The sequence below is a fragment of the Rhyacophila brunnea genome, unplaced genomic scaffold (assembly GCF_057557595.1).
Source record: "Rhyacophila brunnea isolate RB1 unplaced genomic scaffold, BYU_Rbru_1.0 scaffold_3, whole genome shotgun sequence".
NCBI classification, from domain to species: domain Eukaryota; kingdom Metazoa; phylum Arthropoda; class Insecta; order Trichoptera; family Rhyacophilidae; genus Rhyacophila; species Rhyacophila brunnea.
This window is the reverse complement of record NW_028232965.1, coordinates 45989549-46008659: the sequence shown is the minus strand read 5'-3', so window position 1 is coordinate 46008659 and position 19111 is coordinate 45989549. Positions and strand designations below refer to the sequence as shown.

The window sequence follows — 19111 nt, the reverse complement described above, 5'->3', positions numbered from 1 at the left end:
CAAGGTTGTCGAAGTTGGTTAATATTATGTATTACACTACACCTTGCGAATAAATGATTCAGCTATTTTGATGAACCGTAATTGAAACTTGTCTGCGATCCTAAATATATTAAGAGACACTGTTGTGTTAAAGTGAAGTATTCATTTATCGAAAATGAGCCGGGCTATTTTTAAAAAAGCTCTCCGCCCAGATACATGTCGGACGCTTTTTGGGTAAGGACGTTATAAAATATATTCTGTTAGACTCCAAGTAAGAACACCTACTGGATTATTAATAAACAATAATAGGAAATAGCTTTGGGTAGTTCAAATGTACGTGTCATGCAACTTTAGGGTTAATTTAGAAATTGAACGTTTACACACGCACGTATAGACGTGATTTTTATTTTGTAAACAAACAGGTTAACAGCACCTGTGTCTTTTTTAAGAAATTCAAAGTGGGAGTTAGTTCTGATCAGAAACGGCTTAGATTTGCCACGAAAAGAACAGATTTACCTACATACATAATATTATAGTAACTACCGACCTATACACATTACAAAACAATATTCATGTGAGACTGATAAAAAGGTTGACGGTCATAACTAAATGGAAGTGTATTAAAATAATATTTTATTTGTATCTAGTGTCTAGTATTCAGATGCCAGTAGTTACAGTTGTACTTGTTTCTTCCCTGGAAGTTCAGCCCGTGGTGGACCTTGGCCACCTCAAGCAGACTCCTCCACTCTGCCCGGTCTTCTGTTTCTATTTGATCACTCTCAGCGCTTACAAGTCTCTTTGAAGGCTATCAAGCTACATAAGACATGGTCTTTCTGCACTTCATTCTCTTTCTTAACTATTAGGGAAACATGAGGCGCTTGAATACTAACAAAGTATTGCTAAAGATTTAAAATTCCTGTGAATCATGGGCTGCGAGTTTGCATCCTGTGACTTGGTCAATTTCAGGTGGTTTAGAATCATCTGTGTTTTTGATCCTAGGTGTATGGATGAGTGGGTTATGTAACATAAATAGTCTGTCAAGGTATTTCCTCGCGGAATGTCCATAGTGGCTTGGTGTAAAAGTAGTGATTTATCTTATAAATTCAAAGTTAATTTATGTTAGAATCATACTAAGTATATACCTATATTATTATTTAATATAATATTGAAATAATCTTTGAAAAAAATACTGATGCCGAGCGAGACTCGAAACCTCATCCAGTGGATTTGCGCCAATGTGCTTTACCAATTGAGCCATGTGCGTCCTATTTAATTACTACTATTTTAACTAGTAGTATTTACGGTTCCATGACAAAACAGAACATGACAAAACAGAACAGTGACAAAACAGAACAACGATAAATATAACTATGACCTTTCAGGAAAAATATAAATTTAATATTGAAATTGTCCTATCTCTATTATGTTGATAGATTTTTAATAGCACAGATTTTCAATACGCCATAATAAATCAAATTATATACCTAATTTCTGCATTCCTAATCGCTAGAAAGCCTCAAATAAACGGGACTTAACTCGGTGTTGCCGGCAAGCTTAGGATATTTCATCTTAATCAATATAATATGTTCAAAATGATTGGGTGACTAGGTACAACGAAATAATGACCAAACCTAACCTAAACTAACCTAAAGAGATTCTAAAAAAATAATTTTTCACTTTTCCCCTGGCTGTTCTGTTTTGTCACTGCTCTGTTTTGTCCGGTTACCGTATTTATATAATATTACATATTGAAACGCTCAAGAAATTGGGGCGTCAAGGATTTTTTCTAGTAGGTATCTGAGATGTTTTTGTGAATTATTCATCAATAAAAAAATATTTTATTATGTTATAATTGTATTTAAGTAGCCCTAAATAAATTATTAATTTATTTGAACCTCAAGATGTTGAAGAAGATCCATTTTTGGTACAGATATAGATTTTTGATATGGATGTAAAGGTGAAAAAGGTTATTGAAATTCTTGATCAAATTATCTGCAAGTCATTTCTCACTTCAAATTCATTTGTAGTAAGGTCACACTTGTTCCTTGAGATAAAAACATCTTGCATTAGTGTTATAAGCCACAGCGAAGACGTCAACATCAGGGAATATAAATTTTTCTATTGTCACCAATTCAACCATACTAAAAACGTCTTAGAATCACTATCAAGTGTTGTAATATAATTTATTAGTGTAATATCTTTCTTTTTCTCTTCAAGGTTTTTTTTTTGAACATGTCCGATCCTCAGAATATTATATGGACCTCCACAGAGTGGAGGTTTTTATATTAGCAGTTTTTTTTTTGTTTTTGCAAGAAGCTTGCTCAACCTATTAGGTCCATATACATACACACACACACACATTGAAAAACAATATGTGTTTTTACCAGACTCAGGATTCAAACTTGGGACCCACAACATTATAAGCTGACGCGACGCGGCTTTCGTGGGTTATTTACTTACAAGACCAATTACCATTTTGTGGCTCTTTTATAGTTATCATGTAGGTGGTGTATTTGAAATCAATGAATGGCTATTATTAATTTTATTTTGCAGGAATATATCCCAAAATGGAGTTTTTCAATGTTCAATTAAGAGTATTACGACAATTCGGAGTACTGACACGGAAGCTACCGCTGGACTTATTAGTGTTGGTAAGTATTTTAACATACTCCCCAATATACAAGTAAATAAATAACATGGTCCCTGACTTACAAAAGTATTACATTTTAACACCCATCAATTACGATTATTGTACGACTATTAAAGTTGCTATATGTATGTGGCGGTCTTTGTGGTGCCACAGGAAACTGAACTTAAGTGCATAAACACAATTTCGTGAAAATTAAGAAGAAAATCATTAGGGAACAGATAATTGACAACTGTTATGGCTGCCCATCATAAATAACTTAGTAGAATAAAATTAACAAAAAAACTAAATACTATCGACCGGGAGGGTAAGTATGTGATGGAATTTGAATTGAAATTATTGTTGATTTGAGTTTTGTATTATTCCATTTGAGTCATTTTTTGTGACCCAGGGTTCAAACAATTTTTTAATATTTTGAATATTTAAAGTAAAAGTAATGTAAAAACCCCTAGTAAATGCGTGTCCAGAAAGTTGTACGTATGCACTTCGCCATATCACCGTGAAATGTTGTATCGGAAATATATGGCCTCTTTGGGTCGTATAGTACTGACATAAAATTCATGTCTAAATAAAACACGGTTCTTGTCGGTTTACACTTTACAGGAAGCCAGCAGCAAAAAGATTTTGAAAATAGCCGATATACTGGATTATTTGTTAGGTTAGATTAGGTTTTCATTCTTGAATTCATGAATTTTGCCAAAATCAGTTATGAAAATTGAATTATTGTTCATGTTGAATCTAATAAAATTGGAGACCGTAATATACGGTCATCTCTTTCCGATAAGAAAGCTCACGGCGAACTGTGCCACCGTGAAATATTTTACATATAATTTACATGTAACTTAGTAAATTACCTATATACCTACTATTAAAACAATATTCCAGTGTGTACGAGTAATAATATTTGAATGTACTTACCTACATTTACTATTTTTAAAAAAGGCTTTTATTCCAATATCTTACAAGAGTGATATAAGTAACATAATATTATGTAATAAGTACTATTAGTTAACGTATTGTTAAATGTTTCTTTTGCAGTGAAAGAAAGTCTGCAAAAGTCGATGGGTGTCCAGAGAGGATATTCACCTCTATCACCATCGCGACTGCATCTCGCAAAATATTTGCCCGCCACTCAGGATGAACTGCCCACGAGATCAATGCAGGACAGTTTTTCATCTGCCATTATACCACTTTCCAATGACACCATGCTGCAAGACAAATATGTCACCTTCTTGGGACAAGTCAGGCTCGGGAGGCTGATGGAGGACATGGATATGTTTGCGGGTAACTTAGCAACTCTATTTACATAAATATGATTTGGAAAACAAAAAGGCTTGTGCGGCATCCGGAATCGTATTTTATGGATGATAAATGCTTCGGATGTTACAGAATAATAAGTATTTAGCCATTTACAAATTGCAGTAGAATGTCCTGGTTGCTTATCAATCTAACGCCAACCCATGGGGGAGGAACGAGATAAACAGACGTATGCTCCTTCAGGAGAAATCAACACTAACTAGTTAAGCGTTTCCTTATGTTGGATGTCATCTGTGTGTAATATTGTATGACTGATTTTTCTTACATGTTTTAACTCACATGTTACACAGCGTTACCACTTGGAAATCATGATTATGAAGGCATTTTGTAAGCTAAATGCTTATTTCAAAAGGTATAATATATTCTTTGATATTATATTATCTTTTAATTTAGTATTATTGATATTATACTTTACAATTAAGATCGAATACTTAAATAATCAAAGTATAATAATATACTTCAATACGTCATTGCTTTATAATTTGAAGCAACTTATCAAACGTTATCCTAACACGAATCATCGTGTATGTGTGACCAAATTAGTCATCTGGGTCGAGCGCCTGCACGCTGGTCGCGGGAAGGACAAGGGGGAAACGTTACAGTTGGTAATATACAGCATTGCAAAAGTTTGTTTCAGTATGAAATATTATAGAAAAAACATAAATATTATTTTTGTTCTATTTACTTGATAGAAATTACATAAACGTATTCTACCACTAATTTAAATAATATACACGAGAAATATTTATGTATAATAAATATAATAATTAATCTCCACGGTAAAAAGGATTTTATTGCTAAATTACATAATATAATGGAAATTGAAACTGCATGCAATATAATGGATAGATTATAATAAATTACTAACTTTTACATGAGACTATCTTATCACTATTTGAATAATATTTAAATTCAAGTAACATATTTTCTTCAAGAATGTTTGTGTAAAAATGTTAAAATATTTTATCGCACAATTGTAAAACATAAGATATGTCTGTGCGAGTGGTAACCAGAACCATTTGCCTACTAGTGCCTGAGTTCATGACCCGGGACATTCTCCAGCCATAAAGCCGAACAACATCAAAATGGCGCCTTGATCGACTCCTGTTTAAACCGCCCTCCCCAGGATCCACATCCACAATCATCTCAAATTACAATCTACAAACGCTCAGCCATATACTAAATAAAACATTATTGAAAAGTGTAATGGCATACCATAAGTCAGTGGTATTTTAGGTATTTTTTTTTATGTAATTATAACTTAAAATGATTTAACCTATGTCATAGGAGAATACCTTCTCAGTATTTGCTATTTATTTTTGCAGTTTGGGTTGCACACAATCATATTTCTAATCCGTTACTGCCTCCGGACACGCCGACTCCACACACTCTGGTCACGGTTCTTGTGGACCAGGTCGATTTCACCGACGTATCTCCAAAAGTAAGTTTTATACAAAGACGTTGAAGAAAACCTTATCTACTAGATGGAGCCTAAATATATGAAAGTAATGCTGATAATAGGAGTCGACGACTACTGTTTAAATTAGCTGGAATTCATTATGGATTCATTTGTAGCAAACCACTATTTTTGCCCGTATGTGGCAAACACAGTAAGCATTTTAACGACCAAATTTCAAGTTCATTGAAACAATCAATTCCATAAATTATTATTATTGTTTTGCCCAATTGATGAAGTCAATCTGCGTAGTTATAACTTTCAATGGTGTCATATGATGACACACGGTGATGATGAGTCATATGGGCGATACAGGCTATTCTGAAATGATTGTTTGAGAGATGAATCATTAAATGACTTCTCGATATTGAATTGAATTTACGGATTCAGCAGAACATGCGCAGACATTGCTAAGATATTTAGATTAATTAATTAATTGAGTTAGCATTTACTTGGTAGAATTCCATTTTACAAGAAATGAAAATATAATTAATATTAAATTCTACAGGTTTTTTTAAAAAGGTTTGTCGATAGCTATTTCGGTTGTAACACCATTATCAAGACTATTCAGATAGGCCGTTTGCCTTTGCTTAAATACTATACGTGTATAGATAGAGACAGAATACATTTTCTTATTCGTTCTAGCAATATTATGAATTTTTACATTATTATTAATTGTAATATTATTAATACTTTGAAAACCCTAAGTGGGTTTTTTAAAATGGATATCGAAATTTTCAAAATTTATCAAAATTACAGTGTTCGATGGTTATTTATTGACATCAATTAAAATATTATTAGTATAATTGTCTTAATCGTGTGTTCAGATTATATTTAATAGTGGCGACGAATACATTACCAAATTTTCATTAATTATGTGATTACTTTTGGATAATTCGCGATTAATTTCCAACTGTTCAAGTAAATTTAATTTTAGACCTTTATTACATATATGCAAACATTGTGGCGTTTCATTGTTACTGATGCTATGCGAGTTTGATATCAAATGTTTAGCAAACTGAGAATCTGTTTTACCATTCCTAAAAGACCGGAGGTGCTCTTCAAAACGAGTTTTGATTGACCTGCCAGATTGACCAATGTAGCATAGACTACATGTGCCACATGTTATTTTATAAACTCCGCTTTTCTCCAGTTGGTTGATTTTATCTTTACTATTTTTTAAGTTTAATCCTAGATTATTATTAGCTTTGAATGCTACGTTAACGCTATGTTTAATTTCTTGATAAATTTTGTCTGAAATAATGCCGTGATAACCAATGGACTTGTAATAACGAAGAGAAAATTTAGTATCCAAAATAATATGTCAAATGCGCATGTCATCGAAAAGTGAAAAGAAAGATGGCGACTAGGATAGGATGTGCTGGACCCCCCCGGGATGATGTAATGTCTAGGTTATGTCTGCTGGCTTCTTCTTTCGGGGACATGCGGGTTTAATTGACAACGCAGATTTACGGCGGAAACAGGGCTTTTTATTTTCGGAATATATTTACAGTAACCAATACACCGTATAAAACATAGTATTTTAAAAAATAAATAATTCGCGGAGGTGTCTCGGTTCCGAGCAACCGACGCAAAGGCGAGAGCCAAAAACGAATCAATCTCCCTCGCAATCTCACTCGAAGCGATTGGACGGTCTCTTGCGCATGCGTCGGTGCGTGCTGACTGAACCATCTGTCATTGCGCCCCCAGAATTAGATTCGACTGCGCAGGTGACACCATATTGATTCGATGCATGATTTGACATATTTTTTTTTACAAAATAACGATATTTCTTACGGGCTAGAAATTTCTGTATCGTAGTCGATCTGATCATGTCTGCATGAATCCGCCCAATGATGATTCAGGCCTCATGGCGTTGGATCCTCTGAGGATGCCATGGTTTAGGTGGTATCAGTACCACACTAAAAATGTTGCAGAAATGCCATCAACTATTTTAATACTAAAATTTTATAAGGCTGTGTCTTTTTATGTATGGTCAAAATGTTTGCCTCTGTATAATTGTTGTGACTTGCTACTGTGTATTTGGATAGTCCTGCATTTATTTACATTAGCATTTATTACAAGTACCTCGAAGTATGATATCTGAATGTTTTGTAGCCCGATGCTGACATCCGACTTTCGGGTCACGTTTCGTGGGTGGGACGTTCATCTATTGAGACTGTGGTCTGGCTGGAGCAGAAACTCCATGATAAGTGGATGAAAATCACTCGCGCCTTGTTCTTGATGGCAGCCAGAGATCCGACTAATTGCAAGGCCGCAGTCGTAAATAAACTGGTTCCAGGTAATGCAGAAGAGCAGGCCATATTGGATGGAGGGGAACGTGAGTAAATATACTGGATACATTTTATTGGTCTATATCAAACATGTTGACAAAAACCTTCCATAGAGATAAAGCGTAAACGTAAGAAAGTGAATGTACCACTAGAATTAATACTACGGTTCAAGTAACTTTGCTTTGCAGGTTCATTTGAAGAGAATTGTAGGGCCACCCTCAAGTCTTTTATTTTACTTCGAAACCGCAAGTAATATATCCATATCGTCGTTGAAACTAGAAAAATGTGTAACTCTAGTGGCCGTTGTTAATATCTACCCGTCTTTCCAAATTGTAACATTGTTAAATCATGGATGACCTCACTCCATAACCATTATATTTGTATACGAAACCATAATGTTTTTTTGTCTCTCCTGTAAAGTAGCGTTTTTGGAGTTACACAATTTTCTAGTTTCAATGATGATATTTCAATCGTTCAATTTGAAAATCGAATTATTTAATACATGAAGTGTATAAGACTCCTATATAGTGATAACTTCTCCAGAGTTGGGATGGTCAGGAGTCTTTCATTTCTTTGGGTTTTCAATAGAAGGACAGGAGCAGTAAAAGTGATGAAATCACGGAACTTGAAATATTGATACCTCTGCGCAGAGTGACGTTTATTATTATTAACACAACATTTTTTTGACCATATCCGATCCTATTAAGATCATAATATGGGCCTATGAATTCAGGCTTGCGTTTACAACTGACAAATATTTAAAAAAAATAATACTATATTGCATTGGATCTTTGGTGGGGTGGTCTAGATTTATAGAATCGTTTCAGATGACTTCGGAAGAAATTCCCATCAGAAATTTTTGTAACTCTCGGGCCATTTCAAGGATGTATTTTCTTTTTAGATACAAGGAATGTTAAGTTTATTGCGAAACGTCAGGATAAATTACCGGTTTGTATTATAATTGTTTTGAGTTCAATTCTAATTTTTTGGTCTCTGAGGGGGAATTTGGTCATTAATTATAGGGTTGGATGTATCTATTGTCTAAGGGTTGGATAGATTTGGTATTAATAGATATTTCAAATTAAAATGTTCATTGCTGATATTTGATCTTAAAGAGTTTTTATTGAAAATGTTTTTCTAAAATCTAGAAAAAAAGAAACTTTTTCAGAAATACGATTTAAGTTCGCGGACCCCACATAAATACTTCTCGGGCTGCATACAGCCGTAGTTTGCCCAGGGCTGGTCTATATGGTGCTTGACTATGATTTATCTCTAAAACTTCTTAGCAGTTAGACTAGTTAGAGTATAAATACGCCTAATAACTTTGCACTCTGGCTATAATAGCATGAAAATGATGTAATATCTTCTAAACCTTAAAATACCTTTTTACATAATATATTATCTACTTATTTAATTATTACTACATACATATATTAATACAAGTGAATATCATTTGATCTAATTCTATGCGAGGTAATCAGGAAAAGAGGCGTATCAGTGTAGTAAAAAGTCACAGAAATGGACTTTAGTCGTTAGCCGTCTGTCTATCTCACTCTAAATGTTAACACAGCTAAGAGAGAGGGGCTGTTAAAATATATCACTTTTTGACAGCTTAGAGTCCAGTGATTTTAAACCTTTTGAATATAAAAATTTTATAATTTTCTAAATTATAAAATTTTTCCGGCATTCTGAAGAATATTTATATTCCCATCACATTTTTCAGATTTATAAGTTATTATATTAACGTTGCTTTACTCTGAAGACTAAATGATGGTTGTTCAACTTGTAATTATTACATGCGCATCCTGTATGGATGTAGCATCTGACTGTACCTTAAGGGTCTGTACACTGCAGAGCTGTGACGTTGTTGTACTGAGGGAAATGGTACGATACAGTGCTCCGAGGCTGGAGTATGCACGAATTGATTATTAAAATTAAAATCTTACAAAATTGTTTGTTGTAGAACGAAAACGACGACGTCAGCGTGCAGCTGCAGCATCACTTTTAAAAGGTGTGCCTGATCAAGAGGAACAGCTCGTGATTCACAATTTATTTGTGAGAACGCTTGACGTTCGGGATCCATCTTTCAAAGCAAGGTAGATATAACTTGTTTGTTGATTGTTTTGATCTGGCTTATCCTTAAAAATATTAGTAAATGTAAATAAATATCTTTATTTTCTTGGAATAATAAAATTAGATTATTATTTATCAATTAGAGAATATTGAAAATAGTTATGGTAGAATTTACAATCGTGTTTTTAACTTTGAAATCGATTTACTTAACTTGCTTTTCGGTGTACTTACATTCGTTCAATATTCAGCACTCTATTTATCATCTTTTTTTCTTTTTCCAGTGTATTACCAGCTGGATGTATGTGGATGAAGGACGCCCAGTTGCACAATATGATATTTTCACATCCTGAGGATAGGAATCTTCATCACAAAGTTTTCGGTGGATTTTTGATGAGGCAAGCTTTGGAACTAAGCTGGGCGTGCGGTTGGGTCTTCAGGTTTGTAAATAAAATATATGTGGCAAATATGCTGGCTTCGAGGCATAATAATTGAGTGAAATAACGGCGAGGAATGTAGTCAGTTTGGAGAGGCCTTCATCCAACAGTGGATTTATTCAGGCTATTGATGATGATATAAATTAGTTTGAAAACAGTGACAGAATTTGTTCAACAGTGCATAATAATTATGTACTATAATTAACTATTTCTTTTATTCAATGAATAATTCACAAGATTTAAGAATATGTATATCATTCTGATTATTGAACATATAATTTAGAAAAACACTTTCTGAGAGAGTATATTATAACCAATAGAAAAAATCTTTTTTTGAAAAAAGTAAGAAAGAAAAAGTAAAAAGTAAGAAGTAAAGTAAGAAAAAGAACCCCGTAAGAAAAAGTAAGAAGAAAAGTAAGAAAAAGAACCCCGTTTCTCCCGGGTTTACGCCCCATCCGACGCATTGATTTGGAAGAACGCTGATGAGTAGGTATTAAAATTGACCAATAGTTAAAATTTGTCGCAATTAGTATCTCATGCCGTAGCATATTGGTTAAATGCGAAGGATGGGCCGTAAACCCGGGAGCAACGGGGTTCGATTCCCCGTCGGAGTGACTTACTTTTTTCATAAAAAGATTTTTTCTTTTGGTTATAATATACTCTCTCAGAAAGTGTTTTTCAAAATTATATATGTTCAATAATTATGTACAGTAAAACCCCATTAATACGAACACTGTTATTCTAAATTTTCAGTGAATTGAAATTTTCACAAAAATTCATAAAATATACTTTTAGTGATTTGGAACAATGTTTTTTTTTCGAGCTTTTCTGTGTTTTGCCATACATTTTGTATTTTGTAATTTGAATTTTTTCGATTTTCTGTTCTGTCGATTTCGAATTAATGGGGTTTTGCTATAATTTGAAATCGATGACACAGAAATACGATGAAAAATTTTCATTGTTGCCCTTTCCAATACAATTTCTACAGAGAAAATATCTTATTTCAGTAAGTATCGTCCGACTCTTCTGCACATCAGTGACATAATGTTTCACAAGCCAGTAGATGTCTCTTCTTTGATCAAAATGCGCGCACAGATTGTATATACAGAGGTCAGTATGCGGATTGTTTTATTAAAATTATTGCTTGTCATATTCCTCATGTAACTCTGACCGATACTTAAATGGAAATTTCAGTGAAACATAAAAATATTGCAGGGTTTGGAGACACTTTTTCGCATAGGAAATATGTATCCAATGAATATAACAAAATATCAATCATTTGAAGATAATTCTGTGAATAGAAGCTAATTTTTTTTCAAATTTCAATTAATGTTTAGAGGTTTTTTAAAAGCCACATCAAACGAATAATGGAAAGTTGGTGTCGAAAAATTAAAGAAATAAAAGCAATAATCGTATGGTTTTTATACTCACTATATCATGATAATATTTAACTATTTATAAAGCTATATTGTTTTTTGATTAATTTACAAAGTAAATCACCGAGACATTTTTACAGTAGAACCTTGATTATCGGGATTGATTGAAAAAATAATAAACCATCTGTTTTACTCCTAGAATAACATTTTTAATAACGATTTTTGAAAAATTCACCTATATTTTTTTTTGATTTATATTATAAACGCAAGCTGTATATAATTTCAACATGTTTAATTTAATTTAGAGAACTGTGTACCTACTGTTTAACATGGCATTCAACTAATAAAGACAACTACCTCATTTTAGCCTTATTGAAATAGGCTGTTTAACATCAATTATTGTTATTAGCTTTGATTACTAGATTAGAATTTTTTTAGCCATGATAATTCTGATGTGGAAATTTTTTCCACTTTAAAAACAGTTTTCTTGTGTACTTAATATTATCACACTACTCTCAAACAAGAACTTCTCGTCGATGTGTTAAAACTGTGAACTAACCATCCCCTCCACTGTAGTGATATGACACTTCCGTTTTCAAAAGAGAAACGCTCCCAAACTTCTTATTTCATTTTACGCTCCCGTGTTGTACGGATCTATTAATTTACGTAATTTGAAGCTTATAATAAAAATGTGTCTAATACGATCAGGAGTGATATTAGAATTCAACTAAGTATCGCTCTCATCCTAACTGTCACAGCTGAGGATCATTATCCAACCAAATATATGATACCTCAATAAATTAATGAATATTATTCGGATTTATGTAATATCATTGTGTGAAAATTAAAAAATATATATTTTTTACATTTCAGGTGCAGTATATGCAAATTCTTGTCAATGCTGAGGTCTTCGATCCCAAATCGGGAGTTGTTTCAACAACAAATGTTTTCCATTACACATATAAAATTGATGATGAGGCCCCTCAGGTAAAAATATCAACATATTTAATCAAAAACATATACATAGTACTACATTGAATGTAAAGTGCGACTTTTATGTCAAGACTTCTATGTCACCACGGTCGCTGCTGGAACTAAAACCCGTCTCCCAAATTTACTTTCCCCTCACCATTATCGATATCGCGTCGAGTTTTATTGACATTAAAATGCCTAAATCTTTGCGTAAGCTGACGAAGTGCATTATTTTGAATCTAGAAGTATTGTGATGAGGGGAAACAAAAGAATATTTTTAATTCATTTTAATAGTGTTAAAGAAAAAGTATCTGCTATGACAGGTGAACACCTAAAGAGCTTTTGACGCAACAGTGTTAGCGCATGTAGCGCTCTGACGTAGGAGACATTATATAAAAGTCACACTGTAGTAAATATTATGGGGTCATCCATATATGACATCACAATCTAAGAGGGAGTGGTCTGATGTTATTTGATGATGTGTAACGAAGCAGTTAAGTTAGGGGGGTTGTAGAAAATTTGATGACAAAACAAAATTTTATTCTGTGAGAAAATTATACTGAAATCGATTGTCATTTTCAACAAATTTGATTTTCAATGAATGGCAGTAAAAAAAAATATCACGTAATTTAAAAAGGGGGGTAAAAGATTTTGTGATGGAAGTATGTTGATGGGGAATGGCTAGAAAAAATGCCAAAAATCACGTGTATGTTATTTTACAAATTATCTATTCATCAATGTTGATCAATTTTATTTTATAGGAATTAAATATTATTTATCTAGCATATTATTCATAGCTGGATATAAAAAAATCTCACAGCATGCTCTTAACCCATAGGCATCCGAGTTTCCGAAACACACATTGGTCATTCAATCCAAGTTTATTTTTGTATGTAGAACGGTAAAATGACTTCCAATAATCAAATATCAATAACTCAGAATATGTAACTTGAAATCAATTGATTTTTGGAACATATATAAAAAAAGGATGGTTTAATATAATTTCAGAGATATAAAAATAATAAAACACATGAAAATGGAGATAGGGAGGTTCAAAGTTCAATAAATAAAAACTTTTGTTGATTTTTTTTCAAACTTTCAAGTTTACTGCTAAATACAAAACAAATTACACAATTAACATTTAAAAAAATCTTTAGATTATAAGACGCAATTAATTTTCTTATGAAATTTTTTTACAAAATTGAAAAATGTTCACAAATTTCTTCTTTTTCTTATATTTAACGAAACCATTCAAACCATTTCAATTGTGCTGGAATTGTACAATTATTTGCCATAATTAAATATGAATATCTTCAAAAGTGTTACTTAGAACTAAACATTTTTTGAAACATACATAAAAAACGTTTTTTTTCTTATTATTTTAAAGTTATAAATGAAAAAAACGGTATATAAATGATATAGGGAGGTTCAAAGTTAACAAACCTTTTTTTATTTTTTTATGACATAGATTAAACTTATATGCTAAATAAAATTATATATACATATGAAATATTAAAAAACATAATAATATATAGTATGAGAAAGGGAGGTTCAAAGTTAACAAACCTATTTTAATTTTTTTATGTCAAATTAAGCTTCTATGCTAAATAAAATTATATTTACATATAAAATATAAAAAAAAACATATATAATAAGAGAAAGGGAGGTTCAACGTTAACAAACATATTTTTTTTTACATATTAATTTAAAAGCTAAATAAAATAATAGTTTAATATAAAGCATTAAAATATGTATATATAATGAGTTAGGTAGAAACAAGACATTTAAAAAAAACATAAAATAGTTCGTTAAAACATAAATATAATCATCCCACACTATAGTCTATTTTGGTGTGAAACAATTTAAAGCATTCAGGCACATGGAGAGCGATTTTGCATTTTTCACACTCCCATCGACACTCCTTTCTCCCCTTCTTTTGTTCTTTGCACACTTTGCACTGTCGCGTCTTGTATTTTTTCCCTCCTACGGTGCTGGCGATGAGACTCGGAAAATGACCCCAGTTTTTCGCCTGTAGTCTCATCGGAGAGACCCCTATACTGCGACGACCTGTGGAGTGTGCTGGTAGAGTCACCCTTTCTAGAATTTGTTCGGCCACGTTTACCCTAAATTCATTGTAGTGCAGATCGACTTGAAATTTTTTTTTATATATCTGATAGGCATTGAACATTGCCATATCAGCTATATAATAGAAAATTTTTTTATAGCCTTTAACATACCTGCGCATGATCGGAAAAGAAGCTAAAGCTTGATCTTGCCGATCGACACCACCCATCCATTTATTATAGTCAATAATAGCCTGGGGTTTGACGATTGGCAGACGAGTTTTTCGATCTGTCTTGCCTGTCGCAGTCATGGACAAATCTTTATGGTGGTTGGAGATCACGGTGACCAGTTTACGGTCCATCCACTGTATTGCCATGAGCCCATGACTGTACAAACAAGATGCAGAGCCTCGTTTTACCTTCTTTTTGCCTTTCATTTGAACAGGCATGTTTTTTCGGTTCGGTCTCACTGTACCTACGCAGTTCGTCTTTCCATTCTTTAGTCTGAAGTAAAGGTCGGGAGATGAATACCAATTATCCAGATAAAGAATATGTCCATCAGACTCATACCCGGTCAATAGGTGATGGACAATCGCTTCACTGGACAGGAGGGTCTGATCTCCGACCTTTTCTCCAGTATAAATACTGAAATCAAAGACGTACCCCGAGGAAGACTCGCAAAGTTTATAAAATTTTATGCCGAACCGGGCGCGCTTATTGCGGTTAAATTGAACATATGAAAGATGCCCCCGGAACTTCATTAAACTTTCATCCAGTGAAATGTTCACCTCCGGTTTATAAACTTCTCGAAATCTATGCCTCAAATGATCAATAACAGGCCGAATCTTTTTAGATCGATCTCCCGGTGTTGCTATTGCATCATCAGCAAAATGCAGATACCGAGAAAGCAATGTAAATCGATTCCGTGGCATTACAGTTCCAAAAAAGGGTGACTCTGTTGACTTCCTAATGGACCAATAGGAGTTCACAGTCGGCTTCAATTGGGCTCCCATCAGAATGCTGAGAGCAAAATGAGCCTCTAGCTCATCAGCTGTTGTGTCTTTCCAGGTAGGTTCCGCTTTTTGTAAAATTCTTGCCTGGGCGTATCTGAAACAAAAAAAACGGAAATAGAGTAAAATACGATCTTATTATCTATTTCATAGCCCAAAATTAGATCTAATAATATCCTAATGAGAATCCAGTAAGACACTAGAATTCGATTTATATTGATAAAAACACGAACTGAGGCAACAAAACCACATTATGATAAATAAATACATTCACCATAACAATTTCTTTACATCGCTTATACCTAGTATCATGACAATAATTGCAAAATATGTTATTATCGTTACCTGTTAGTTTCGGTTGCGATCATCGGCCAAAATGCAGCTGTGATGAAGATCCTATAGGCCGTATATTCAATCTTCTCAGCCTCCAGTGCTAAATCTGCAGTCCTGCTAATTCCTGGAACTCCAGTAAATGGAATTAGTTCCGTTTCCCGAGTCGAATTCCACTGCCATGCACCGTTTCTCACTGTCGCACTTGCCCCGTCGGCATTTTCATCGTCGGACGAAGAATCCGAGGAATCATCGGAGATAGGTGGATTAGGAAAAAGGCCGATATCCTCAGAAACACTATTATCCGAATCCTCCATAAATTTTTCAATTTCCGCGTCTTCCAAACGTGCAATTTCATCGAATGTATACGAGCGCGAAGTTCCTGCCATCTTTCTCAAACTATGATTTGTGTATGGTCCTTTGTTCTAGAATGCATCAATATTACAAATCGATAGTTTTTAAAACGTTCCCTGTTTTACCCTGCATCTAAAAATATTTCGAAGCATTTGTAAATAACATATCAAGTGGCTGTTTCGACAGATGTTTACACTTGACGGGCGGGCGAAGCTGATAAAAAAATGGTCTCGGAATCCGGGATGTTTTCAATTATTTTTTAAATATATTATTTGGTTGAAAACTTCACTAATCATTGATTTGTAGAGCATAGGAAGCTGTTTTAAAACATATTAGATCAACAATTTAAACAATAGATGTCACATAATCACAAAAAACTATATTTAAAAATGTACTCAATTCAGTACGATATTCGCAGCGACACTTTCTCATGGTGATACATTTAAAAATACAATAATTTATTTATTTGGTAAGAAACTTTGCTAATCATAATTTTATATGGTACAGAAATCTTCTTCTTAAACTTATTTAATTCATTATTTTTTCGATAGATGCCTATGGACGTCCCAAAAAATTAACGAAAACGTGCCTTCTCAGGCGCGTGAATTTCTCGTGCTTGGTACAAAAGACAAAAAAATGCCACACGTGAAATCCTCGTGCTTGGACGGCTATGGGTTAACACTGTCAGAATCATTATGCTAATTTTGTATAGAATGCGTCCATACTAAATTGTTTTCTTAGTAATAATTAATAGTAAAACTTTTTGTATTTGCAGGTAATGCCGAAAAGTTATCACGAATCCATGATGTATTTAGATGGCCGTAGACACTTCCAGAGGGTGATGGGCTTAAAGCCTGCATAGGCTTTATTCGAAACGGTATCACGATCATAGTCAAAGATATTCGTAACAGTATGTGTTCAAATCTGAATATCAATTTTATTTCCATGTCACAACTCGTTTAACATAATTTTAAATAGTGTCAAATTTTTGTAACCTAGAATTTAATTTGAGGAGGTACAAGGAATAATAAATTATTCTGCCTTATTTCATTATCTGATATAAGATTATCCCTATTGGGAAAATCATTTTCTTCGTAGCTCTTAAGTATTCTGCAACAATGCCATGCAAATCACTACTTTACCGCCATGAAATGGTTGTTTGTTTTATTCAAGTATTATTTATCTAATATATAAAAATTAATATTTGTGTGTTTGTTTGTTCGTATTTAATGCGCAGCCATACCGTTCATCCGATTGGGATAAAACTTTGTAAACTTATTGCTTGCACTTGCGGGAAGAGTATAGGCTATACTAATATATAAAAATGAATGTCTGTCTGTCTGTATGTCTGTGTGTCTGTCCCGTATGCGTTCCTATACCATTCATCCGATTGCAATGAAATTTTGGTAAGTGGTTGTATGCATACCCATAAAGGTTTCTGAATTAGAAAAATCATCATCTTCTTCTTCTTCTTCATTATATTTTCTTTTATTCGTATGGTTCCTATACCATTCATCCGATTGCAATGAAATTTTGGGAAGTGGTTGTATGCACACCCATAAAGGTTTCTGAATTAGAAAAATCATCATCTTCTTCTTCTTCTTCATTCTATCTTCTTTTATTCGTATGGTTCCTATACCATTCATCCGATTGCAATGAAATTTTGGTAAGTGGTTGTATGCACACCCATGAAGGTTTCTAAATTAGAAAAATCATCATCTTCTTCTTCTTCTTCATTCTATCTTCTTTTATTCGTATGGTCCCTATACCATTCATCCGATTGTGATGAAACCTTCATCAGTTGTTGTGGTAACACCCGCAATGGTTTTTGAATTAGTACAACCATCTTCTTCTTCTTCTTCTATTCTATATTCTTCTATTCGTATGCGTTCCTATTCCATTCATCCGATTGCAATAAAATTTTCGTCAGTAATTGTGCCAACACCCGCAAAGGTTTCTGAATTAGTACAACTATCTTCTTCTTCTTCTTCTTCTTCATTCTATCTTCTTTTATTCGTTTGGTCCCTATACCATTCATCCGATTGCAATGAAACCTTCATCAGTTGTTGTGGTAACACCCGCAATGCTTTTTTAATTAGTACAACCATCTTCTTCTTCTTCTTCTTCTATTCTATATTCTTCTATTCGTATGCGTTCCTATTCCATTCATCCGATTGCAATAAAATTTTCGTTAGTAATTGTGCCTACACCCGCGAAGGTTTCTGAATTAGTACAACCATCTTCTTCTTCTTCTTCATTCTATCTTTTTTTATTCGTATGGTCCCTATACCATTTATCCGATTGCGATGAAACCTTCGTCAGTTGTTGTGGTAACACCCGCAATGGTTTTTGAATTAGTACAACTATCTTCTTCTTCTTCTTCTTCTATTCTATATTCTTCTATTCGTATGCGTTTCTATTCCATTCATCCGATTGCAACAAATTTTTCGTCAGTAATTGTGCCAACACCCGCGAAGGTTTCTGAATTGGTACAACCATCTTCTTCTTCTATTCTATCTTCTATTTGTATGCGTTCCTATACCATTCATCCGATTGCAATGAAATTTTGATCAACTGTTGTGCTCACGCCGCAAAGGTCTCTGAATTGTTACAACTATTTTCTTTTTCTTCTATTCTATCTTCTTCTATTTGTATGCGTTCTTATACCATTCATCCGATTGCGATGAAATTTTGACCAGTTGTTGTGAGCACGCCCGCGAAGAGTTCTGAATTAGTACAACCATCTTCTTCTTCTTCTATTCGTATGCGTTCCTATACCATTCATCCGATTGCAATGAAACTTTGG

The 19111-nt window shown here is 33.5% G+C and overlaps 1 protein-coding gene across 1 annotated transcript; it reads left to right on the top strand.

Moving 5' to 3' along the window:
* The first annotated feature begins 75 nt into the window (after nucleotides 1-75).
* LOC147068431 (acyl-coenzyme A thioesterase 9, mitochondrial-like) lies at nucleotides 76-17611 on the top strand. Its single transcript, XM_085953127.1, has 10 exons — nucleotides 76-213; nucleotides 2533-2630; nucleotides 3665-3910; nucleotides 5269-5384; nucleotides 7518-7740; nucleotides 9657-9789; nucleotides 10048-10203; nucleotides 11208-11310; nucleotides 12450-12563; nucleotides 17081-17611. The coding sequence occupies exons 1-10, from the start codon at nucleotides 155-157 to the stop codon at nucleotides 17165-17167; spliced, it is 1335 nt and encodes a 444-aa protein (XP_085809253.1). The 5' UTR covers nucleotides 76-154; the 3' UTR covers nucleotides 17168-17611.
* Nucleotides 17612-19111: the final 1500 nt, after the last annotated feature.